Source organism: Leptonotus elevatus, chromosome 3, assembly GCF_054856555.1.
Source record: "Leptonotus elevatus isolate MCC_2025b chromosome 3, RoL_Lele_1.0, whole genome shotgun sequence".
Taxonomy (NCBI): Eukaryota; Metazoa; Chordata; class Actinopteri; order Syngnathiformes; family Syngnathidae; genus Leptonotus; species Leptonotus elevatus.
Window position 1 is genome coordinate 1,910,001 of NC_141241.1, and position 25,662 is coordinate 1,935,662.

A 25,662-nucleotide genomic window follows, 5' to 3' on the forward strand; every position below is an offset into this window, starting at 1 on the left:
CTCCCTCCGTGGATGGGTCAAATGCAGGGAAAAAAAATGTCACCCCACTTGGATGGGTGTGGCAATCAGTGGTACGGTTTCTGTGCGAAAGGTAGACGGGGAGACGCTGACTGTCTCTCATGCGCCAAGATTGCAGAATCTCTGCGTGAGCTTTTTTTTATTGCTCGACTTTTTCACTGGAGAGTTGAAGGCTAATTATATCCTTTAGCCTCATTTTGAAGAAGCCGGATGCACACTTTTTATTTCTTAAAAGAGAATCCCGCGCTCTTCTTTCCCGCTGTCGCAAATACAGCTGAATTCCTCCACATGAACCGGTGCTGGCCGCCTTGAAATCTTTTTTTCACCGACTGCTGAATGCTCTCCCGTCTTATTGTGCGTGACCTGCTGACTTGGCTCTTCCCATTTTGTCGACCTGCAAGCGAGCGAGCGAGCACACAAAATCTTCTTATTGTGCGCCGGTCGTGGCAGCCACCGTTTATCAAATCATCGCAAAAACGTTTTTATTCATGACAGAATGTCACTGAGTTAAAGTCCACACAAACAACTTGAGATGGGACTTTAATGCCTTCATTTCCAGAAAAAAAAATAACCCGAAAAATGAGTAAATGTATTTATTTTTCTACCTTCTTCTAACTCGTTCTACCGCTCACTTCAGGCGCGTTTACTCGTGATCAGTGAAATTCTATAACATATAAATTGTACTGTACATTTAAAGTCATTGAAATTTTACATAAACTCAAAAGAGAATTAAACACAATTTTTTTCAATCAAATATTCAACCATAAATTAACCAAGTCTTTTAGCTTAACGCTAACATACAATGTGAAATACCATAGATTTGCTCATGGAAATTAATTAATTAATTATAAACACACTGAGCAGTAACACACACAAACAGAGCGTAAAACATTTTCTTCTTCTTCTTCTTCTTCTTCTTCTTCTAAGCAAGCAATTGCTTTTAACACATCGGGGCCTGGCCGGTGAACCTCAACTATACTTCCCGGACTGCCCTGGGATTGGCTGGCGACCAGTCCAGGGTGCACATCAGCCTCCCTCCCAAAGTCAAGTCCTCACGTTTGAATTAATCAAGCAGTGCTCAAGTTCAAAAATGTGAAATTCCACCACATCAATGATTTGATCATCTTAACTGCTGAAATGAAATTAAAAGGTCTGCAACAATTAAATGTTTATGGTTGTCATGTATTGATTGTCTATTGATTACACTATCGATTATTTATACTAAAATTGATTTAGTCCTACTGACAACGCAATAACAGAGATAACACGTTTTTCTCCAAATGAGGTTGTCATCCTCACGTTCCGCTGTAGTATTTGTGATTTGTGTGTATGCGTGTCTTTAAAAGGCAGGGCCTAACCCGGTGAGTGACATGGGTGTCAGCGAATGAGAGTGTAGAGATGGCTGGCCATTAGCTGGCTAAGTCTCCCGCCAGTCTGCATTGTTCCGTGTTGCTGATTGCGGACATGCTGTCTTGTTGCGCATTGCAGATGTCTGAAACAAACAAACTTGATTTTATAGAACCATTTGTTGAAATAAATGATGTCTATGTCGAGTGGTGCTTACGACGGCAGATATTTTCTTTGTAACTTTTTTTTTAAAAATGATATTAGTCGAGTTATTCGATTAATGGCTGCAGCTCCAGTTGTGTCCGTTATTCGTATTTGCAAGTTGCCGTTAATTGTGATCAATTAGTCTCTGCTGTACAAAATGACGTTTTCATGTCATATGACTTGTCACCGGCGCTTTTGATGCTCAACCCGTGCTCGGCATCCCATCCATCAAGCCCATTGTGGGTATTTTTAATTGAGCGACGCGTGTTGTCTGGGCCCCCTTTTTTTTTTTGCTCCGCCAACTGTCAGCACATCAGAGGCGGCCGGCGTAACGCCGCTCGCCCTCACCTCGCATTATGCCGCTGTCAACGCCGTCGTCGTCAGAGGTGATTGCGTTGATAACAGACGTGGCGTCGCACTAAAGCGCCGGCGTCATCGTTTTTTCTCGGCGGTGGGGGGGGGGGGGGGGTGGTGCACGGTCAAAAGCGTTATCACCCCGTCATATCTGTGACAGCGAGCTGTCACAATCAGCTGGCGGCGCAAGGGAGAAAAATCCCGTCGTGCTGACACAGGCGAATCTATTTCTGTTTGTCGCCATTGTTCATTCTTCGCCCGCCGCCGCCGTGAACGGGAATAAAAATGGAAGGCGGCGGAAGGAAGAAACTTTCCATCAGCTGTCTTAAAAAGGAGTAGACGTTAAATGAACATTTGTAACATGCTGTATGCATTTGCTGAAATAGCTTAGCACTGTTGTTGCTACATGCTAATGCTGGGACTCTGGTCATTTACTATTCATTATTCATCATCCTGTGGCAAGTCCGCCATTTTGTTTGCCGCGATTTTTTTTTTTAAACAACTATTCTGGGGTCTGACTTGTTTGCATTGAATTTCAAATGGTATTCATTTTTATTTTATTGCAAATTATTAAATATGATCTGAATACAGTAGATTAGACGTGTTAAGACATCAACGATGGTAAATATGGTATGTTGCAGATCCATTAAATATGACATCGATATGATACTCGATGTACCTAAAGTACATGTAATGCCTTTTTCTTCAATGATTCATTGGTATATATATACATATATATATATATATATATATATATACATATATATATATATATATACATATATATATATATATATATATATATGTATACATATATATATATACATATATATATATATATATATATGTATATATATATATATGTATATATGTATATATATATACACATATATATATATATGTATATATGTATATATATATATATATATATATATATATGTATATATGTATATGTATACATATATATATATATATATATATGTATATATGTATATACATATATATATATATGTATATATGTATATATATATATATATGTATATATATATATATATATATATATATATATATATCTATATATATATATATATATATATATATATATATATATATATATATATATATATATATATATATATATATATATATATAATGTACTGTGTATGATGTAAATATGTTTGTTAGCAGTCCCGCAGTGCCAAGCAAGCTTTTTCTCAAAGTGTCTCCAGATGTGACGATGACGGTTGTGATGATAGCGCGATGATGATGATAATGATTATAGCGTGATGTGTTACCAGCGACACCCTCCATTTTTGTCTCCAGATGCCGGGGAGGAGGCGGCTTCGGCAGCGGCGAAGGCGGCCGTCAGTGTTCCGCCGTCGGTGTCGCAGCATCGCGAACGCTCTCTGGGCTCGGCCTCCAAAGACTGTCCCTACTGCGGGAAGACCTTCCGCACCTCGCATCACCTCAAGGTCCACCTGCGCATACACACAGGTCAGTAGAACCCCCTTGAATAGGATTCCAAATCAGGAGAAGTTATAAATCTGAGGTCTTGACCTTCATGTTTCAGGCAATTACCACGTTATTGTGATAAGTCAAGTTGAGTCACTCAATTTTGTTGGAGTCAATTTAGTTTTAAGTTAGCTAAGCTAGCCACTTTGGGCTCGGTATGTGTACTTTTGATAGTTTTTTTTTTTATGGTCACAAACCGTCTTCTTTGTATTGTCTATTACTTTGTCTTCTCAATGAAATGTGTAACCGAAATTAAACGTTTGATGACTTTTGATGAGGCACCTGCATATTCACCTATTCACCATTTTTTTGCTTTTTTTTTTTATTTTGTGAGGGGCCAACCGTCATTTTCCATGGAAAAGAAAAGAAAGCTTTCTTGTTCTAACAAGAAACGTTCTCATTCGGACGAGCAATTTTCTCGTTCTAACGAGCAACTTTCTCATTCGTAGGAGAAACTTTCTCTTAGGATGAGAAAGTTGTCCATTGCATGCTGGCATGGGAGACGCCATAACTACATTTTGGTTTGCATTCCTGAGTGAAAATGACGACCTAGTTTGGTTATGTTTTCACCTGGAACTTTCTTTTTACTGGCAAATCGTCACCATTTTTTTTTTTGCGTCTGAGAGACTTTTAAAACGTCCGAAGTCTTGCAGTCTGCTAAGTAAGCCACGGCACGCAGGTAAAGACTTTTCTCATCCTAATGAGAACGTTTCTCATTCAAACGAGAAAACGTTCTTGTTAAAAGAGAAAGTTTCTTTAATAAGAAGCATATTTCACTTTTTTCTACCCATAACAGAATTTGTACAGAATTATTATTATTTCTATTATCATTTTTCATTGTATCATTTTCACCACCGTTATCTGCTGTTCGGCGATTACGCCAACACACATTTCCTTAACAGTCATTTAGTTTGAATTTTCGAGGCTGACTTTTTGGCGAGTTCCACTTTGGAGGTTTCCCCGCTCCATTTGATTGACACGGTTCGCAGTTGCCGTCAAGTTCCGAACGACAGGAAACGCGGTGGGTGACATGTCGAGCGCACAGATGGTCTCGGCTTCCGAGTCGCACGTTCCCCAAACGTGCGAGCGATGCTTCCGCGCACTCTCGTTAGTCCTTGTTAGTCCACCGCGACCTCATTAGCTAGTCCTCGCCTCGCTGTGTATATGTGTGTAATCGTGTGTGTGTGTGTGTGTGTGTGTGTGGGGGTGAAGTTATCGTTATTCTCGTCTTTCCCTTCCAACAAGGCCTCAGTGTCCCGCCGTGGCGTCACCCGCTTTCACGCTGGCTCGCTCTCAATAACTTCGGAGGCAAAACAAAGGCGGCCTGTCCTCACTCTGGGGATTATTTCTCACTCGGTTGTGGGGCGGGCCGGGTCAGTCGTCACTTGTGCGACGACGGGCCTCGCTGAGTTCACTTTACCCTTCAGTCGAGCGGGACGACCCTCCCTTTTTCGTCTGGACACGCTCAGCGGCTCCTGGAGGAAGCCCGGAGATGCGTGAGGTTAAATCTCCCCGCGGGCTGACAAAAACGCACCAGTGACGATCCAGGTTAGAGTCAACGCAAGTAGATCACGCAAGGACGCTTGCTCGTGCAGTTGTCTCCAAACCGGGACGGTGGTACACTTTTGCGGACGGCTAAAAGTCCGATGTGGTGGCATTTTGAACCAGTTGATTTCCAAATCACATTTTAAAGGACCTCTCAAATGAATTGTTTCAACTGAGAACTATGAAGTACTCAATTGTACTCGATTTCAAATGTTTGACTTTTTTTTTAGGGGTGTGGCTAAAATGAAGTCACGTGACACTCTTTTGAATCTGCCATTAGTGGACCCCTTTCCCGCGATATAACAACTTGAGTGCCTTCATTTGCATCAGCAGTTGTCCGGCACAATCGTGACGTGCCGTTTGCGAGCAATCTGCCACGACCCAAAACTGGTGTGTGGTTCAGCACCTCCAGCAAGGTTGAGAACCAATGAAACGATTTGTTCAGTGTCGATAGTTGATTTCAACAATTAGTTGTGAATGCCGTGACATTGGCGTGGCATTTATGGGCACATACTGTACATCGTGCATGTAATTGCCATAATCAGAAGGCAGTTACAAATTCCACAGTTCCGCTCATACGGTGGAATTTTGCCGTCCCCACCAATAAACACATGCTAACTGTGCTAATTAGCGCTCGTCTGTAAGTACAGTATGAGGCCAGCAGAAAGGAGGATGGGGGGGGGGGGGGCGATTACGCCACCTGGGTGGTCTCTTCTTTAACTCGCCGCAAAATGACGAGCAAGGAAAAGAAAAGAATCCAGCATTGATGTTTTTCAGCTGTTAAGGATTTCCACTCGGATTCTCCCGCGCCTCGACTTTTGACTTATGAGGATGCCGCCAAGAACAGAAAGTGACAATGAGGTCAGGACATGGAAGAACTTCCTTCATGTGCTCAAAAGTTAACTGCCTCCTTATTTTCTCATCTTCAATTTTTTTTTTATACTTATGGGAATTGAGAACGTTTTTTAAATAAAAAAAAAATTACTTTTTGCATTGTGCCTTGCTCCATTGTTAAAGTTTGAACTGACGGCTTTTATATTTATTTTTCATACAATAATGGAGAATGTCAATTCACTGTATTTAGTTTCAGCATCGTGAGCATGTGATCATTCGATGTGGAACAAACGATTGTGTTAGCCTGCTCATGTTTTGCTAGGAGAATTTTCTTTCATATTCATATTTGGTGAGATTGCCTCATCGGGACCAAAAGAAATCCAAAGCATGAGATTCAAAGAGCAGACCAGTTCTCCTGTTTCAGTATTTGCTCAGTCTGGTCTGCTTTGTTTTGGTGGTTTCAGTTAGCAAGTGTTTGCTTATGTTTGAAGCACCTTGACCCTTAACCTGACCCCTCTCGCCCTAAATCCAATTCCTGACAAATCAAGCAATGTTAGCTAGATATTGCATATGTCGACGACCTTCACCCTCAATACAACCTTTGAACCTCCAAACAGAGCAAATATTTGCCCATGTAAACCCTCAGCCCTAAAACTTCCAACCTCTGGACCGCAAATCTTTTTGCCCTTCTGCTATTTTCTTCCAATGTTTGCCACTAACATCACTCGAACCCTTGTTAATGACCGTAGTGCTACCCATCGAACGATAAACTAAACCCTAAACCTTTGTGCACAAGTTAAGTCCTGGCAATAGTAATGGCGCCCGAACCCTAAACACTAAAAACTGCCAACCTTTTGGATCACAAAACAAGCCCTGAGAACCCAAGCAAGTGCTAGCAAGTGTTTTGTGTAAATGGACGAGCCGAATCCTTCAACTTTACCCTCAACCCAAACTCTACAACTGCCACACTCCCAAATCCCGACAAACGGATATTTGCCCGTGTTTAGCAGATGCCACAGCCAACCACAACCCTGTAACTCTGCCCTGCCACCCACCCTAACTCGAAACCCTAAAACTGCAAAAAAAATTGCAGACCGCTAAAGAACAAGTCCTGATAAACGGAGCAGTGTTGCTAGTTTTTGCGCATGCCACAGTAAATATTCTCATGTTCCTGTCGTTCTTCATGAAAGCAGACATTGTGTTGAATCAAAATAAAACATTTGCAACATCTGCTTTTACTTAGCAAAACAATGTTGCAGGTTTTCTGATGGATGTTACGGACCAAACCAGAAACAGTATCGTCATTCATTTTGTGTGTTTTCCGCACTGTCCGTGTGAAGTCAAATCAGAAATGACGACCTCTTTTTTAATCCCATTCATCGACTAATCACCCAAAATATCAACAGATTAATCAATAATTAAATTAGTCATTAGGTGCAGCCTTTGTTTGTGTATTTCGATGAGCCAAAACCACAAACCGCTAAACTGAACCGTAATGGCCTCACCGCCTAAACACGATCTTTACCCCAAACCCAAATCCTTTAACTGCCAAACCTCTGGACCACAAAACAATCATTCCTGACAAACCTAACCCAACCACCTGACCCTAATCCTACACTTGAACCGGTCCACAAAACAAGTGCTGACAAAAACTGTTTGTGTATTTTGTCGAACCGAACTCCCTCCTGATAAATCCAAGCGCAATCTCAATCCTAACCCGTCCCTCACCAGCCCTTAATCCTGGCCAAAAACAAACCCAGTTGATCTAACCCTGAACATAAACCCCAACAAGACCGCAAAACAAGTTCTGACAAACTGAGTGTTAGTTAACATTTGTAACCACGACCCTAATCCCCTCGTCCTTGTCTTTAACCTTCCCAATATTCCCACCGAGTCCATTAATTTTGTTTTCATCCGGAATCTTTGATGTTCCTCGCCCCGTGTTTGACTTCCCTCAGATCTCAATTTGTGTTTTACACTTCATCCCCACTTTTTGTCCCCCATTAAAATTTTATGTGTGACAAGGCGACGAAGGCCCGGCGTCGATGTTTATTTGGCTCAGCGCAGCTTTTCCGCACATGCGAGCGGCGTGATGGATCGCCTTAAATCATCGCTACAAGCTAATCGGCGGCCGTAGCGATCCGGTCCAGGAGCGGATTCAGATCCAGACCCGCTCTCTTTTTTTTGGGGGGGGGGGGGGGGGTTCCTAGGCCTTTCAGCGTAAGATTAACGAGTCGCTAACAGCTGCTCGAAAGAAGTGAAGTGAGCTGAAATTTTAGCGCTCAAGAGCTAACGCTACGGCCGTCGTTTCATCTGGAACGGGGAGTGGGCAAATATCCATTAGCGGAATGGAGACGACTTTTTTGGAGGTAGCTAACAGCGGCGAGCTAATGAACACACTGCGGAGGGTGATATTTCATTATACAAATTAATGCTCACATTTTAATGGGAAAGTCACATAATGAATCCCGGCTTCAGTGACAGCAATTAGAGGGCCAGATTGTCCCCTTCTGGACAAGGCGCTATTTAGCAGTAAGCAGCTGCGCGTGTGTGTGCGTGGGGGGGGGAAAAGAATAATAATTAAAAATAGAAAAAAAGTCCTCTGCTGTGACAATAGTTTCTTGAGGCAGAGCGGCGTGAGAGCGTGTCACTTAACCTTACCTTAACCTTGTCATCAAGCCCGCACCGCAGGCCCCTCCTCCTTCTCTAACCCGGTACACTGACATTGTGCCTTTGCAACAGCTACCTTAGCTTAGCATTTTATTTTCTCTCACTCAGACACAGTGTGCTTGCTTTACTTCTTTACGTGAAGAGTAACACATTATGAAATCATGAATAAATTAAATTGTTTTTCATTTTATTTAGCTGTTTTTTTGCTTTATATTGATTTGCTTTACGACTCAAATAATTTTGCTGAAAATATTTTGTGACAATATAAGCGGAGAACCTACAAAAAGAAAAACAAGCCGGCCTTTTTCCACCTGAATTTTTTTTTCTGATCTTTACAAATCAGCAGTAGAACATGAGTTGGTTTCTCCAAAACATCCGTTCCCACCAAAAAGCGGAGAAAAAATGTCAAGCCGAGCAGCCTTCTGCTGTGGACTGAAACAGAGGTAAAGTACCCTTGGGGGTCCCATTGCAAATGTCACGCAACCACACCCGGTGCAGGACGAAATGGTAGCACGGATTCATCTGCTCAATTCTTATTCCACAAACTTCCACAAAAATGACTATGGCGTGCTTGGACTTGTGGGAACACACAAATTCACCGTAGACCGATATGTCATTTCCAGGGCCGATACTGATTATTAGTATTAGATATTTGGAGCTGCTATTTATTTGCCGTAAAACTGAAAATATGAAATAAAAACTTAACTTTGTGGAAATGCTATTAAGTATGTTTGTTCAAACATATCTTTTAATTTTAGGCGTATAAAGAATAGACATCTGTTTAACAATTCTAGCAAAAACATATAACTGACATGTGAAACTTGTATTTATTTTCATTTTTATTTTAAACAATAACAAAAAGTCCAGGGAGCTCCCAATTTCAGCAGCATCTCATGTAACATTTTAAATAAATACATAATTAAAAATTTCCCTGAAGTTAAGCAAGTTTTAAATCGACCTCTTAAGCTGCTAATCTCACTGCGCGACAAAAAATTGTGAATTTAGCGAATTTGGGGTTTTCGTTTTTTTGTCTAAAAATTTCTTTACAACAAGAAAAACTGTGACCAGGAAAAACTGTTAACATCTATGCGACCTTTTGCTACATTTTACGAACCTTGATGAAAACCCCAAATTCGCCGCTCAGCGAGATTTGTAAAAAAAAATTAAAAGGCCATTGCCAATATTTGTCAAAAGGCCAAATATCGGCACCGGAAATCTGTCTGGCCAATAATCGTTCTATCCCTATACACAAAATATATTCTTGCAAAAATAATGCTTGACTTGAATTCCCCTTGAAGATGGTACAAATGGTCGCAAAGGTAGACCAGGGTTTGGCCAAATGCAGGTTTGGCCTTGTTTGTTTGTTTGTGCGGCAGCAACAAAGCGAGAAGCAAAATGAAAAGGAGCACATTGAAGATGCTGATCAAGCGGAAGAAGGGGAGGATGCGTTCCCAAGATCGGCGATGTTTTCCAGGGCAAACAACCTCGCCGCCGCCGCCGCCGCCGCCGCCGCCGCCGCCGTCGGCTTTCATCTTGGAACGCGCGACAAAAAGTTCTCCCGTCCTATTTTTAACTCCCCCAGCATCGATTTCCCGCTGGCTGGCTGGTGATGCGTCATGTGTCGGGCGGCTGGGGCGGGGGGGGGGGGGGGGGGGCTTGTGCTGTTTGCGCTGATATCAATTAAAAGTGGATTAACGGCTACATAATGACCTTTAGCTGTAAATTGTGTGTAATGTTGCAAGGCAGGATACAGTAGAGTCCCCAGATGTCACGACAGCCCCCCCTTGACGTATGACAGAGCAGATGTCCTCGCAGCGACACGTGCAAGACGCCATTTGCAAATGGCGGTAACCAAAACCCAACCCTGAAGAACTCCTTTCCCTGATTTTTTTTTATTTTAGAGTGATTCAGTTCGATTACAAGTAATTAAGTTTGATTACTTTACTTGTTACAATAGTAACTATTATCAAACTACTGTGTTAGAAATAGTAATGCGTTAGAGTACTAGTTACTTGAAATAGCAGCCATTATTTAGTAACGCGTTACTGCATTACTGATTAAAACAATAAGTGAATAGCAACATAAAAACGGTAAATACAATAATTCAATAAAGGAACACAATAAAAAAAAAAGAAGTTTTTTGTTCATTTGTTTTGTTTTTGCAATGCGCCATCTCAAGGCATTTAATATCTGGAGAAGGTCGAGAATCTCACTAGTGGTCCAAATTGGAATGACATGAAATATCACAATCTTGCAAGATTAAAGTTGTGTTTTCAAAGAATAAAGTCACATTTTTAGGGAGAAATGAAGTCGTACCAATATAATCTTAGTCGGGAAAAAGAGTGAAACGTGTGACATTTTGGTAGTTCCATCTTGTAGACAAATTTAAATATTAACAATTAGGGCTGCAATGATTATTACATTTAAAATTTAAAATAATTCATTTGGAAAAAAAATGAGTCTAAATCTGTCTTTCTCTCAAAAAAAATTCCCATTTGACAGCTTTGCCACTGCACTCTCATTCGCTGACACCCACGTCATTCACCAAGCCTGGCCCCGCCTTTTAAAGCCACTCATATTCAAAGTCACTGATACTACAGTGTAGAATGTGGGAATGATGACCCCCAAGTGGACAAAATAATACCTGCACCTCATATGCATGTTTTGTATTGGTATCGTCGTTTAATAATGCCACTAATCAAAATGAGTTTTGATTTGCAAGAATGGACGGGAATTGAAAGGCTCTGGATGTTGTGGGGCTGTCGTGGTTGACACGCCTCTACAACGTCACGTGGACATTGGGGACAGAGCCTCTGGATTGGTGGTCCTCTTTTTAAGAAGGGGGGACCGGAGGGTGTGCTTCAACTATACGGTTCGCAGCCGAGTGTGAAGCGGTTGGGATGGAGATCAGCACCTCCAAATCCGAGACCATGGTCCTCAGTCGGAAAAGGGTGGCGTGCCCTCTCCGGGTCGGGAATGAGATCTTGCCCCAAGTGGAGGAGTTTAAGTATCTGGGGTCTTGTTCCTACCCTCACTTATGGTCACGAGCTGTGGGTCGAGACCGAAAGAACAAGATCCCGGATACAAGCGGCGGAAATGAGTTTCCTCCGCAGGGTGTTCGGGCTCTCCCTTAGAGATAGGGTGAGATGCTCGGTCATCCGGGAGGGACTCGGAGTAGAGCCGCTAATCTTCCGCGTTGAGAGGAGCCAGTTGAGGTGGCTCGGGCATCTGGTTCAGATGCCTCCTGGACGCCTCCCTGGAGAAGTGGGAGGACCCGGGGACGACCCAGGACACGCTGGGGAGACTATGTCTCCCGGCTGGCCTTGGAGACGCCTTGGGATCCCGCCGGAGGAGTTGGTTGAAGTGGCTGGGGAGAGGGGACTCTGGATTTCCCTGCCGCCCCCACAACCCGTCCCCCGGATAAGCGGTAGTAAATGGATGGACGGATGAATCGACGGGATAATCGCTAAATAATGAATTCTTAAAAAAACAACCAAACATTTGATATCCCATCCCCGGATTGCATTAGAATAGGTTCAGATAAATGTGTGTTTAAATATTGGTAACGTCAATGGGACATTTTTGACACTTTTTTTTGTGTCGGTCTGCCATTTGAAGCTCGATGGCAATTGTGTTGTTTTTAATTAGTATCCTCCCGCAAATTGAGCCTATATTCATTCAGCAAAGTCAAATGGCTCGGAAGTAAAAAAAAAAAAAAAAAAAAAATGGCTTAGCGGAGGGTTAAAGTGTTCATCTTAACCGACAGCTGGAGGACGCTCGGCGCTCCCATAAACATAACGAATGTTTTCCTCTCCATTCGGCGTATTTAGACGCCGATACGCCGGCATTCGTCTTGATTTGCCCCCGCGCACATTAACGAGCTCTTAAGAGGAGGAGGAGGAGGAGGATGGAGAAGAAGGGGAAAAAAAATCACATCAGTCTAATTTGCGTCTAATTTGGCCGGCGGAATATCATTTTGTCCAGTTAGAGGATTCGCGGCTGGTAATTTGCATGGGGGGACGTTTCCTTATTCAATCAGCAGCGAGTCTGCAACCAGCGGCAGCACTTATTGGGTTAAAAAGCTCATCTCTGCTGCTTGACTTTAAATACGCTGGGCCGGCTGAGCTTGACGGCGTCAAAAAAAAAGAAAATGGATCAAATCAGCGCGGCGCTATCTGCAGTCGGAGGCGCGCTCCATTTTCCCCCTTTTGTGCGCGTTCCTATTCTCCGCCGGCCTGTATCAATATTGTATTGAGTCGCTGTTTGTGGCCCTTTTATGCCACGGCTCGGCAGTAGGTCTGCAGATTGCGCAGTCTTTTTCTGGAATGGTGCCCTCTAAATAATGATAAACGACTTGAGCAGTATGCCATTTGCTAATTATATCCATGATTTACTACACAGCCCGACTTAAATCATTCAAAGCAGCCTGGCGTAACAATGCCTTTTTTTTTCTTTTTTTTTCTCTCCTCCCATCCGCGCGCAAGCGTTTCCATGTGTCGACTCTAAACATTATATGATTGTATGTTTAGAAATGTGCACTTCACTCGCTTTTATATCCCCATCAATCCGCCAGCGCGCACACACAAATCCCACTTTTGCAACTTTTTTTTTCTTTAAAAGAAGGAGGGGAGCTTTGCATTTTTTTTCCCCTCTCTGTGTTCATTGTTTAATGAAGCTAAATCTGGCGGTGACTCCAAGCCTCTTATAATTGCTTGCAGGATGTGTATCGCTGCGGTGGAACATCCACTCCTGGCAAAGCCGCGCGCTCGTCGTCTTCCAGCATTAACAACAAGAGCGTGCAACATGAATATGCATGTGCAGCATAAATAAATATACCGGCATCACAATGGATTCACCCGACGTTTACCGGCTTTGATCCGCCGCCGACGAAGGTCCGAGAGAAGCGGCCCGGAGAGAGTGCAGAACGTGGCCGCATGTCCCTTTAGAAATATGAGGCCAATATGCACCATATGGACACAATTAATTTTTTTATGTCATGACCTGAGTGATGGCTGCCCAAATTAGATGTCTCAGATTTAAAAAAAAAAAAAAAAAATTTTTAACAGGATTAGCCTGCTTCTTGTTGGAGTTAATGAGGCCGCTTCAAACCAAAATGGCCGACTTCTTGTTTCATTTCAAGCATGGATCTTTGACACTTTTTTTTGTGCATCCAGTTATAGTAGACATGCCCACCAAATTTTGTGTCAATCAGTGAAAGTGGTTTCAGGGGACAGTTTTTTTTTTTTTAATTCTCAAAATTTTACACCAGTTTAGATGGTATTGTTAAAAAGGTATGGCCCGACAGATTTCTGTTGCCGTTTGTTAACACAACATTCAAAACTGACGCTGGAAGGGAGCCAAGGACAGCAGCCAACCAGGAACGAGCGTGAAACCACTCCACCAATTAGGAGCGGGATTCGCACGGCGATATTTGCATATAATAATAGTAGGAGACCTACTTTCGAAGAGATGAAGCATGTGTAATATTTAAGTTATATGGAGGGAAAAGGTTGAGTCTCCACCCAGAAACGTCCTGGACAGCCCAAAACAAATCCGTCGGACGATATGTTTAGAAAAGAAATTAATTAATTTAAAAAAAAACTTGGCAATTCAGCAACAGCATCTTTTTAGTGTTCTTGCGTCTCGGGCTGCACAATGAATCCCATTTTAATTGTGACCTAATCGTCGACAATTATTTCCAATTAAAATGCGGCCTCTCCTGCAACATTCTCAACCATTAGTCCACCAAGCGACAGGGTGCGACCACTTGCTTAAGGCTTCATTAAGGGGCTGGATTAAAAATGTATATTCTGAATTCCAATTGGCACAACTTTTTTTTTTTTTTTTTTTTCATGGCCGATATTACAATTAATCATCAAAACACCATGCTCAACCAGGTTTAACCCTTTTTTTGCCTAAACTTGATGACTTTATTTAAAATGTTTTTCCTAGCTCACTAGCTAGCTAGCTAATTCTTAACGTTGACTGTTTTAGCTTAACGTTACGATTATTTTTCATAACATACACATTTTATTCACGAAACAATTTTCTTGCTATCTGCAATCGTATCGCTATACTCACCCCTCGCTTACCATCCTTCGAACCGCAAAGAAACTGGTATGATCCCGTGCCCGAGCGGCGCGGCGTGGCCGTCACTTGGAAATATAGCGCTTCGCGGTGGGCCGAAAGCACCATATGGCCACGTGTTATTTTTTTATGACGCCGACATGAGTGATGGCTTGCTCGGCGAGGCCGGATCGACCCAAATTCAGACGCCTTCGCCGCCTTCAGCGCCCCCCAACCCCCCCCCCCCCCCCCCCCCCGACAGCGAGCAGTAAGACACATGAAATGGAGCGGCGCTGACAAGGCAGTGGGTGGTTAGATGTTTATCTTTATGACTCTCGCGCTTGTCGACACTCGTATTAAACTCGCCTTCATCAGCTCTTCCGCCTCGCTTTTTGTTTTTGGAGCAGCCTTTTTCAAATGGGTGCACTGGGGGGGAAAAAATTGGGGTTGAGATGAAACGGCATAACTCAATGTTGTGATTATTGTAACCGAAATGGTCTTGGTTCTTGGTTTAGGGTGACTATTTTACTCAAATAAATGCTAACCAAAATGAAAGCTTTTTTTATGGCAAATCCTCAAAATGTTGACCCTGCCCATAAAGCTAATTATCTGAATGTGTGAAGCCGTAGTGGCTTGTGTGAATGCACACGATAGGAGTTGAATGAGTTCAATAAAAATGCTTGTGAAAGTTCCAATAAACCACATTTTGTTGCTATTTACTATTTTCTCTGTTATCAATTTCACAACGATGATGTCGTTATTTTTCCGCGCACACTTTTCAGTTTCAAGGACCAGGAAAGGAGAAAACAGCCAACAAAGTATCAGTGAGAACATTTTTTTTAATGGGATATTTTTTTGGATGAGAAAATATTCCCAAGGGGTTACACGATTGAAGAAAAGGTTTGCAAACCACTGTCGAACCGTCCTCTTTTGTTATCAGTGTTAATGAAATGTGTTTCATTTGCCGCTCTGACCTCCTTTTCCTCCTCCGGGGAGGTGACATGACCCTCGGGTCGGCGTTCCCGCTCCAGCAAATAGCTTTTTGGATATCCAGCCGCTAATAATCAGGTTAATGATTCGCTCTTGCGCTCTTTCCCTCAGGAGAGAAGCCCTACCGCTGCCCTCATTGTGACTACGCTGGCACCCAGTCCGCCAGTCTCAAGTACCACCTGGAGCGCCACCACCGCGAGCGCCAAAACGGCTCAGCCGCACCCGGGCATGCCCCGTCATCGGACCACAAGGACGACCATGTGAAGGCGGCGGGCGGCGGCGGCGGCGGCGTCTTTGCCCGCCCCGATGTTCTGCGCAATGTCTTTAAAAGCCTGCCCCCCAACTTGGACTTCAGGGCGGGGCCCTTGTTGCCACATCAGTGGGCATCGGCTGGCGTCATGGCGGCAAGCGAACGCGGCGATCGTCATTTCGATTCCATCGCAGAGAACATGAAGGCCAACGATGGCCCAGCATCCCTGATTTCCGCAGACGGCCCCGCCAGCTTCTCTGATCTAAGCCGGGCCTACCAAAGCATGATGGGAAATGGAGTTCACTTCCAAGGCTCTCTGCAGGCCTTCATGGACAACTTTCTCCTCAGCTCCATGAAGAAAGATATGAAGGACAACCAGAGTCCGGTCCAGATCCAAGCCCCCCAGTCCTACCATGATAACGGTGAACCAAGAGCCAAGCGTGCCGCCTTGGCGGACCAGGACAGAGATGATCAAATTCAGAGCAAGCAAAATCCAACAACCGGCAAACCTGGCTCCCAGTTTGAGCCGCTGGACCTGTCAGTGTCGGTCCGGCCCGAGTCTGGATCAGGTTCTCTGCCCGGCTCCTCAGTCACCATCCATGACAACGTGGCATGGCACGGCTGCCTTTTCTGCTCCTTCTCCACTGCATCGCTGGAACTCATGGCCCTTCACCTCCAGGCCAATCATCTGGGTCAGGCGCAGGCGCAGGCGCAGGCGCAGGCGCACAGGGCCGATACGGGCAAGGAAGTACACGGAGAAGCTTCTCCGACCGCCCGTCAATCTCCCAACATCAAGAGTTTGCTCACAGAAAAAGACGTAGATGGAGAGAGGATCCAGGTGGGCTGGAACAGCCACCTGGACCAGCCCTACAACCCCTTCCAGAGCGACTTCTACAGGCGCTTTGGCGGCTTGTACGACGGTTCTCCCCGGGGGGCGGCTCAGGGTCTCCAAGGCTACATGCCCCCCACTGAGCACAGACTGGAACTTCTTCCCGGCAAGGCATTCAGATCTTCAACTGGCGATGACCAAGTTGGTGAGAGGAGCTCCTGCGGAGACGCCGACGAGGATCAAGTTGCTTCCGATGACGAGGTGGTCAAATCTGGGGCGCACGTCGCCGGAGACCCCCCGTCAGCCACGCCCAAGCTCGGGCAACGCCATTCCGACGAAGAACAGGAGGAGAGGGAGGAAGCCGAAGAGGACGAGGAGCGAGATAACGACATGGACCAAGACGAAGAAGGAAGTCCGGCTCAGGGCCACGTTCAGAACCACCGCAAGCAGCTGCAAGAGGGTTTGGTCGCCTCGTCCTCTGCCATGACGCCGTCGCCGCTTTTCCAGCAAAACCAGAAGCAAGTCTTGTCCCTGGAGAAGCCGTGGCAGCAAGGCTTGAACCTCCTGCCCCCACCCGAAGCCCCACCGGGACTTCTGAAGGCCGAGCAGCAGATGAACATGATGTCCGTGCTTCGAGCCTACGGGGGCGACAACTTGCCGGCCTTCAACTTGAAGCGGCCCGACGCACCCGGTGAGTTTTGAACCTATTTGCACACCCTGAGATAAAACAAAAACTGAGGTTTCTCTGCAGGTCGATCCCAATTTTCTATTATTTTGACTTGACTTGATCAGTTAGCATTTGGTGGGTAATTAGCCTGATTGTGAGCTGTGGTCGATTTCGGTCATTTTTTAAAGTCTTAAATACCTACCAGCTCAGTGGCCAACCAGCTCGGTGGACTAGTGGTAGAGTGTCCGCCCTGAGACTGAGAGGTCGTGGGTTCAATCCCCGGCCAGGTTATACCAAAGACTATAAAAATGGAACCCGTTTGCCTTCCTGCTTGACACTCAGCATTACGGTTCGAAATTGGGAGGTTAGATCACCAAACCCCTGCTGCTGCTCACCGCTCCCTCAGTGGATGGGTCAAATGCGGAGAACGAATATCACCCCACTTCAATCAGTGGTCCTTTTTATTATTTATGAATTATGCCACTTAAGATCTGAAGCATTTCGTATAAATCCAGGCCAAGAAACCACAAAGAAAGAGTCCTAAAAACACATTTCTCACAGGCTTTTATGGGGAAAAAAGCTCAGACACCCACTGAAGGTCCTAAGACGGTTAAATGCTTTCTTTGCCGTTGATTGCGCTTCAATATTGGTGTCGTTAGTGTAAACCTTGCCGTGTACGTGTCACCAATCAGTCTATTCTGATGACGTCAGGCTCGCGTCAACTGGTGTCCATCCAATCAGCTGTCGACATCTGGCATACGTAAATCATTTTGATCTCAGGATATCTGATTTCATACATTTTTTTCGCTTTGCACGTGTCCAAGTTGTGTCAGTTAGGAACAAAAAAAATCGGAATTTTGTCACTTGCATATTGTGTAAATCCGATTAAAACACACTAAAGGTGGAGCTCGAGTAGTACAGTAAAGACCAAACGCCCGATGAATTTGACTAGACGGGACGTGTAGGCGGGCAATCTGTGTAATCGGATGATGTCGGGCTCTCATCGACGAGGTCGATCCGATCTGTCCATTTTGTGCACATATATCAGGTTTGTATTACATTTGGCCCTAAGCTCGTCCAAGCTTTTAAGTTGAGATTTGCTCCTGTTGTTTTTTTCAATGTCCGTATTGCATTATTTGTGCATTATTCTTATTTCGTGTAGAAGCCCCGTATGCGACATTGATTGTTGCATTCTGTTGATGTCAGGGTTCGCATTGACGAGGGTAGAGCCAATCTGTTTATGGTGCAGCCACGTTGGCAGAGAGCCAACATGCGTCGCATTGGGATGAATTCTCTGATTTCCAATCTCAGGATATCCCATTTCTTGCCTTGTTTTGTCTCTTTGCACTGCAACTGACGCGTGTGCAAATTGTGCCAATGGGAAGCAAAAAAAGAATTGAAGTATCTCGTTTAAATACAGCTGAAAAAGCACAAAAGTGCTCTGCTAAAGACATATCTGAACTTAAATGCAGTCAATTCAACATCCAATGAAAGTCCTGAGATGATTTATTCTTTGGTTAGAGTTTTTGGTTTACCGCTGCTGTTATTTTCAGTGAACACTTTAGGTAACACGACATAATTTGTTTACATGTATATACAAAATTCCATCCATCCATTTTCTGTACCGCTTGTCCTCACAAGGGTCGCGGGGGTTGCTGGAGCCTATCCCAGCTGGCTTCGGGCAGTAGGCGGGGTTACACCCTGAACTGGTTGCCAGCCAATCGCAGGGCACACAGAGACGAACAACCACACTCACAATCGCACCTATGGACAATTTGGAGTGTCCAATTCACCTGCCATGCATGTTTTTGGAATGTGGGAGGAAAGCGGAGTACCCGGAGAAAACCCACGCAAGCACGGGGAGGCCGAAGCCCGGACTTGATCTCACAACCTTTGCACTGGGAGGCGGACGTGCTAACCAGTCAGCCACCGTGCCTATATATATACACATTATATATATATATATATATATATATATACAAAATTGATCACCATATTCCAATGGCGTCATTTGTCAGTTTCGGCCGTAGCGGCTTTAGCGGATATCTGCTGTATATCACAGTTGGATGTGCCGATCTGCTGATATCGTGTGTTGGTTTAGTCTCTTGCCACCGCCCTGATGTTCCGTATGTCCAAAATTATGGGAGTGAAAAATGCGACTTGAATCGTGTTGTATAAATCCAGTCAAAGGAACACAAAGAAAAGAGTCCTAAATACTCAACGTCTGAAAGGTAAATTCAGTTTCCAGGCGGCAAAGACACTCCGACACCCACCGAAGGTCCCGGGAAATGTCTCTGAAGTGATTTGAGTCTTATTTCAAGCAAGTTGAGGAGTAATCAGCGGAGCAACCAGCAACAGATTAATCTTTATTACACGTTGATATTACCGGGAGCGGCGCCTCCCTCGCACCGCCGCCGCCGCCGCCGCCGCCGCCAGGAGGGAATAACCCCGCCGCAAGTCCGAGGCAGGACCAGGAGCTCCTCCGCATGCCTCCTAACTATCTTAGTGTTCATAAAGCCGCCTCCCAGAAGAAGCCCATTACTTTATAAGACTGGTCGATGTATGACCCTGTGAAAAATGAACTGCCAGCTTTCATGATTGTGCTCGGGTTACAGCCGCTCCCGAGACCCGGCGAGGAAATCGTTTTTCTCTTTGTCTCTTTTTTTTTACACTTTTTTACTGGGCTCCGGTGCACTTTAGAGCCGCCGCGTTAAAGTGTCTCCTGAAGGAAGGAAAAACATTGCAAACTTGTGTTGCTGTTTTAAACGGGTGGCAGGAAACCCGATGTCGGCACCCGTGTCGTTGCTCTTTAAGGTGTCTTCTCATGCAAGCTACTTGATAAATACTTGTTTCTTGCTCTCTGGACTCTACGCTGCCCACCGAGCGTCCTTTTTCTGCTATGTTTATGCCAATGTAGTGAAACTTCCAGAGGGTTTATCAAATTTGATCATTTCCAATTTAAAATGTTAAAAAAAATGAGACTGTTTACATCAAACTAGGAAATGTAACTCACGTTTAAGAAATGATCAATTGATGATCAATTTGAGGATCGGCTATGAAAAAGGCTTTTTTTTTTTTTTTTTTAAAGGATACAAAATTATCTGCTTGCATACAATTTTGGGGATTTCATAACTCATGAGCTCTGAGTGGGACATAAGGATTTTTTTTTTTGTCTTGATTGCAGTAACAGATGAAATGGAAAAAGTGAACACCACCTCGTGGATTTCATGTGGAAAATATGCACTGTGGATCCAAAATTAACCAACGACGTGACTCCACAATTGTAATCATATGTCTAATTTCATATGCTCATGTTCTAATACAAAGTTGCAGACACTGCAAATATAAAAGCATGCATTGCATTGCTCTCGGAATGACGGTCATCCCTGAGATGACTTTACTCCAAATGGTAACGATCGTTAGCATCCCGTGACCTTTTCCCACTCCAGCAGATGGTCTGTCGTCAAGGATCTCACTCTTCTAATGTAAACATGTACGCATTCCCGCGGTTTCCATACAGTGAACATGTTGTATGTTGCAGCTCATCAAGCTTCTCCTTTTTGTGCGCCGTGATGAGCATGTAGGCGGAATTAGGAATGTTTGACCTTTTGTCGATAAGCTTGCGGAAACAAAAGGCCTTTGTGGTATCATTTCTTACTTGCATGTCCCGACGTCAAGATGCGACACTCTTTATTACGAATTGTTCATCCTAACAAGACATGATAGACGTGAGGATTCCGGTGGCCATGGAACATTTATTTTGCCGTTTCTGATGCATAAACAAATAAAGGATGAGTTTGGATTGGGAAAAAAAGAAGTTTGTAAATGTCATTGCTTTTATTGTGACAGTTCTTTGATGAATAGCAAGACAGTGTGACCAAGACCTTGTGCTTCTTGGGATTGTGAGGGGTTGGAAAGTTGAGCGAAAAATTCCTCGGTTGGACGGTATCTTGGCCGGATACAAGCGGCCGGAATGAGTTTCCTCCGCAGGGTAGCCGGACTCTCCCTTAGAGAACGGGTGAGAAACTCGGTCATTCGGGAGGGACTCGGCGTCGAGCCGCTACTCCTCCGCGTTGAGAGGAACCAGTTGAGGTGGCTGGGGCATCTGGTGCGGATGCCTCCTGGGCAACCTCCCTGGGGAGGTGTTCCGGGCATGTCCTACCGGCAGGAGGCCCCGGGGACGACCCAGGACACGCTGGAGAGACTAAGTCTCTCGGCTGGCCTGGGAAGGCCTTGGGATCCCGTCGGAGGAGCTGGCTGAAGTGGCTGGGGAGAGGGAAGTCTGGGCTTCCCTGCTAAAGCTGCTGCCCCCGCGACCCGACCCCGGATAAGCGGAATTGAAGACGGAACGGAACAGTCACCAGTTGAGGAACCAGTTGAGGTGGCTGGGGCATCTGGTTCGGATGCCTCTTGGGCGCCTCCCTGGGGAGGTGTTCCGGGCATGTCCTACCGGCGGGAGGCCCCGGGGACGACCCAGGACACGCTGGAGAGACTACGTCTCACGGCTGGCCTGGGAACGCCTTGGGATCCCGTCGGAGGAGCTGGCTGAAGTGGCTGGGGAGAGGGAAGTCTGGGCTTCCCTGCTAAAGCTGTTGCCCCCGCGACCCGACCCCGGATAAGCGGAATTGAAGACGGAACGGAACGGAACGGAACGGATGGTATCTTTGTGAACCTGAATAGCTTGAAGCGGGTCAGCAAAAAAATGTCATGGCGTCCGATGCAGCAGTGTCAAAGGCCGAACATACCGTCGGCGGAATAGCATTTACCTCAGAAGGAATCGCGGAAAACCAGAACAGAGGTCTGAAGTCGGCATGAAACATCTCATTTATATTTCACACATGGAAGGAATCTGATAATAGGATTGCGTGTTGCCAGTTAGTAGCCTGAGCTTTTTAGCTTTGCTGCATTCTGTTTTAACGGAAGGGTAAGGCGTGTGAAGTTTAACACCCGACACCTAGCAGTATTCGCTAACAACTGTTTTATACATCAGAGCTCTTATTATCTGATTGCGCGATGCTATGTTGGCTTCATGAACGTGCACAGTAGGTGCCAAAATCACTGGGTTTTGTGTGAAAGGCAGCGGCCGATACATGTTTGGTTGGTGGATGTCAATATTATTTTTTGCATGCAAATAGGCTGCCAGTCCGCCATCGAGTCACGCGACCCTCCACGTAGGCGGTTGCCGTCTCTTGAAATTGGAGGTTCTTACCTGCATTCACGCCGCGTCACTAAACCATCATGCATCCTGCCTAAAAAGGCCCGGGAATTCCATTTATCAATACAAGTGATTAAGGGCGCGAGCCCTGAGGTCTCAGACGCGTTCAGCTCGCATGCAACGCGCGATCGATAGCCGTTAGCAAGCGCAGCGCGGCAGCGTTCGCGCTGCCGCGCTGTGCGACTTGAAAGGACTTTCATCAGAGTTGCCATAAAACGAGTTTCTAATTTCTTAACTAGACAATTAACTGTTTTACATTGCAGTAGAATTTCTAAAAAAAAAAAAAAAAACATTTCTCAAACTAAAATGCTGGCAACGGTGATGAGCGCTCAGCAAAAAACTTGTCGAACGCCGGAAGAACTCCCAGACTGAAGCAATCAATCTTGCCGCGCGCGATCAGTCAACTTGCGTGCGCACAGTTTGACTCCAATCACGCACCTCAACTCGTTTTTTTTTGTTGTTTTTTTTTTTTTATCACCGCTGTTGTCTTTGCACCTTAAGCGTGCACACCTGTGCGCCTTTATTCACACCTACGCACACACACACACACGCACACACTTCAAACTTGTGATAAAGCAAAACCTGGTAATTGCCAATAATATCTTCCTCATCAGGTGGTTAATTATCATGAATGCGCTCGCCGTCTCTGCAAACACACGAACAGACACACGCGCGCGCATATACATACAAAAATGCTCTGACGGGTTGAAGTGGGCGGGGTCTGAAGACCCCTGTGTGTGTTTACTAATGAGCTCGACAGAGTTCTCACCTTGCGCACCGCGTATTGTTTTCGACACGTTTAAGTACGTCAGAAAGTTTATCACGATTGGTCCACATTTAGATGGCCCAGAAATTTTGCATCCGCGGTGCACACTGGAAGACATTTGTAATCCTCAGAAAGCGGTCTTTCAGTAAAACAAAAAAAAAACGCCCTATTTTTGGGGGTCCATTATGTGTACGGGCTAAAACCACCACCCGGTTTTTATTTAGTTGGTCTTTAAGCCCACGGATCTAGAACATGGCGTAGATCAGGGGTGCTCAAGTTGGGTCCTCGAGAGCCCCTATCCAGCCTGTTTTCCATGTTTCCCTCCTTTTTTTTTTTTTTCTTTTTTTTCTTTTTTTTTCTAAGAGCTCAGTATTGTTAATTCGGAAATGTCATCATCATTGCTCTTTTTTTTTTTTTTTTTTTTTTTTAATATATATATATATATATATTTTTTTTTTGTGTGTGTGGGTGAGTATGTGTATGTGCGTGCGTGCGTGCGTGCGTGCGTGCGTGCGTGTATTTGTTAGCTCACCAGAAAACCTATTAGAAAAAATCTCATACCGTTCACCTAAACCGAACACCAGGAGACCCGAGGGGACCAAAGAAAACCAAGGAAGGTGAAATCCAGCACCGACCAGACACCCCCCACCAGAACTCCTCCCCAGCCCAAGAAACATCCAGACCCCAACAAATCCAAAAAACATAAAATGTTTCCCTCCTGCAACACAGCTGAATCTAATCATCAGCTATTCAGCGAGCTTTCCAGGAGCCTGATAACGATCCTGATCATGAATCAGGTGTGTTAGTGGAGAGAAACTTGGAAAACAGGCTGGATGGGGGCTCTCGAGGACCCAACTTGAGCACCCCTGGCGTAGATGAACCCGACCATCCAGGTGGACCGTCGTGGTCATTTTTGCATCAAATCCAGGTTAGCTTCCCATTTGCTCGCTTCGCTCTTCCTCACGTTGAGTGAGAACTCGAAAAAAGCGTTACAAGTGCACGTAGAGTACACGCGTATGATTATACGCCCGAGTGCCTTTGTTACCAGAACCTTTGTTCCCTTTTTGTCAGCTCCAATGCCGCCGAGCTTCAGTCACTCCTTGCTTGTCTTGTGATGACACGCTCACAAAGAGCAGCCAGCCGCTCCGCTCCGCTCGCCAGTTTGACTTAAAGGGTCGTTGTCGTCGAGCGGCGCGGCGCTCGGCGCCTTAAGTCGAAGTGAAAGGGTCGTTGATGTTTCTTACCAATCAAGTTAAAGGCTAAATGGGCGTGCGTCTCTTAGCTCAGAGTTAGAAGGGGGGTAGTTGATGTTAAAGGGCACCAGCTCGGTAGTCGGCGTCGTAAGTCGAAGGGAAAGGGGCTCGTTGATGTTTCCCGGTTTCGAATTTAAGGCTAACAGGCGTCTCTTAGCGCCGACTGACTTGGAGGATTGTTGAAGTGAAACGGTAGGCGGCGTCTCCGAGCCCCAAGTTGAAGGCGTTGTTGATGTGTCTTTGGTGTCTTAACTCCAAGTTCAAGGGTAGGCAGTGTTAAAAGGGTATCGTTAGCTTGGCATTTGGTATCTTGAATTAAATATCAAAAGACATCATAGTTTGGATCTAAGGTTGAAGGTAGCGTAGTAAAGAGTAGAATCTGGAGGTGACGTGTCTTATAGACGGGTTTTGGGTAGGTGGTGCTTCTTTTTTATTTTTTTATTTTTTTTATTATTATTTTTTTATTATTTTATTTTTTTAAAGAGCTCAGTATTGTTCATTCGGAAATGTCATCATCATTGCTCTTTATTTTTTTTTATATATATATATATTTTTTTATATATATATTTTTTTATATATATATATATATATTTTTTTATATATATATATATATATATAGGTAGGGTAGGTGGTGCTTCTTTTTTTTTTTTTCTTCTTTTTTTCTTTTTTTTTAAAGAGCTCAGTATTGTTCATTCGGAAATGTCATCATCATTGCTCTTTATTTATTTTTTATATATATATATTTTTTTATATATATATATAGGTAGGGTAGGTGGTGCTTCTTATACTTACAAGGATAGTTGAAATACAATAGTCGTCAACTAGCTTGGTATTTAGCTTCTTAAGTTGAAGTTAGAGCGTAATAGATGTTTCTTATCTTGGTATTTGGTGTTTTATTGCGCAGTTAAAGGGTAGTTGATGCCTATATGGTGCCTTAATGTTAATGGATAATTGGTGTCTCAATTTGGATTCGTAAGATTTTTTTTAATGCTCCTAGATAGTTGCTTGGTGTTCGTCATCTTAGGTTTGACTTTAAGTATATCTGGAATCTTGGGTTTGTCATTGGCACTTCCTTTAGGGCGGCACGGTGGCTGACTGGTTAGCACGTCCGCCTCCCAGTGCAAAGGTTGTGAGATCAAGTC

At 44.5% G+C, this 25,662-nt stretch overlaps 1 protein-coding gene across 4 annotated transcripts in view; it reads left to right on the forward strand.

The window, feature by feature from the left end:
- Positions 1-25,662, forward strand: part of znf536 (zinc finger protein 536) — a 266,047-nt gene that overhangs the window by 198,076 nt on the left and 42,309 nt on the right. For all 4 annotated transcript variants that reach the window (XM_086072166.1, XM_086072170.1, XM_086072167.1 and 1 more), the window contains 2 exons: positions 3,247-3,417; positions 15,652-17,310. In XM_086072166.1, coding sequence (XP_085928292.1) covers positions 3,247-3,417; positions 15,652-17,310 — 1,830 coding nt within the window. The remainder of the gene's footprint in view (positions 1-3,246; positions 3,418-15,651; positions 17,311-25,662) is intronic.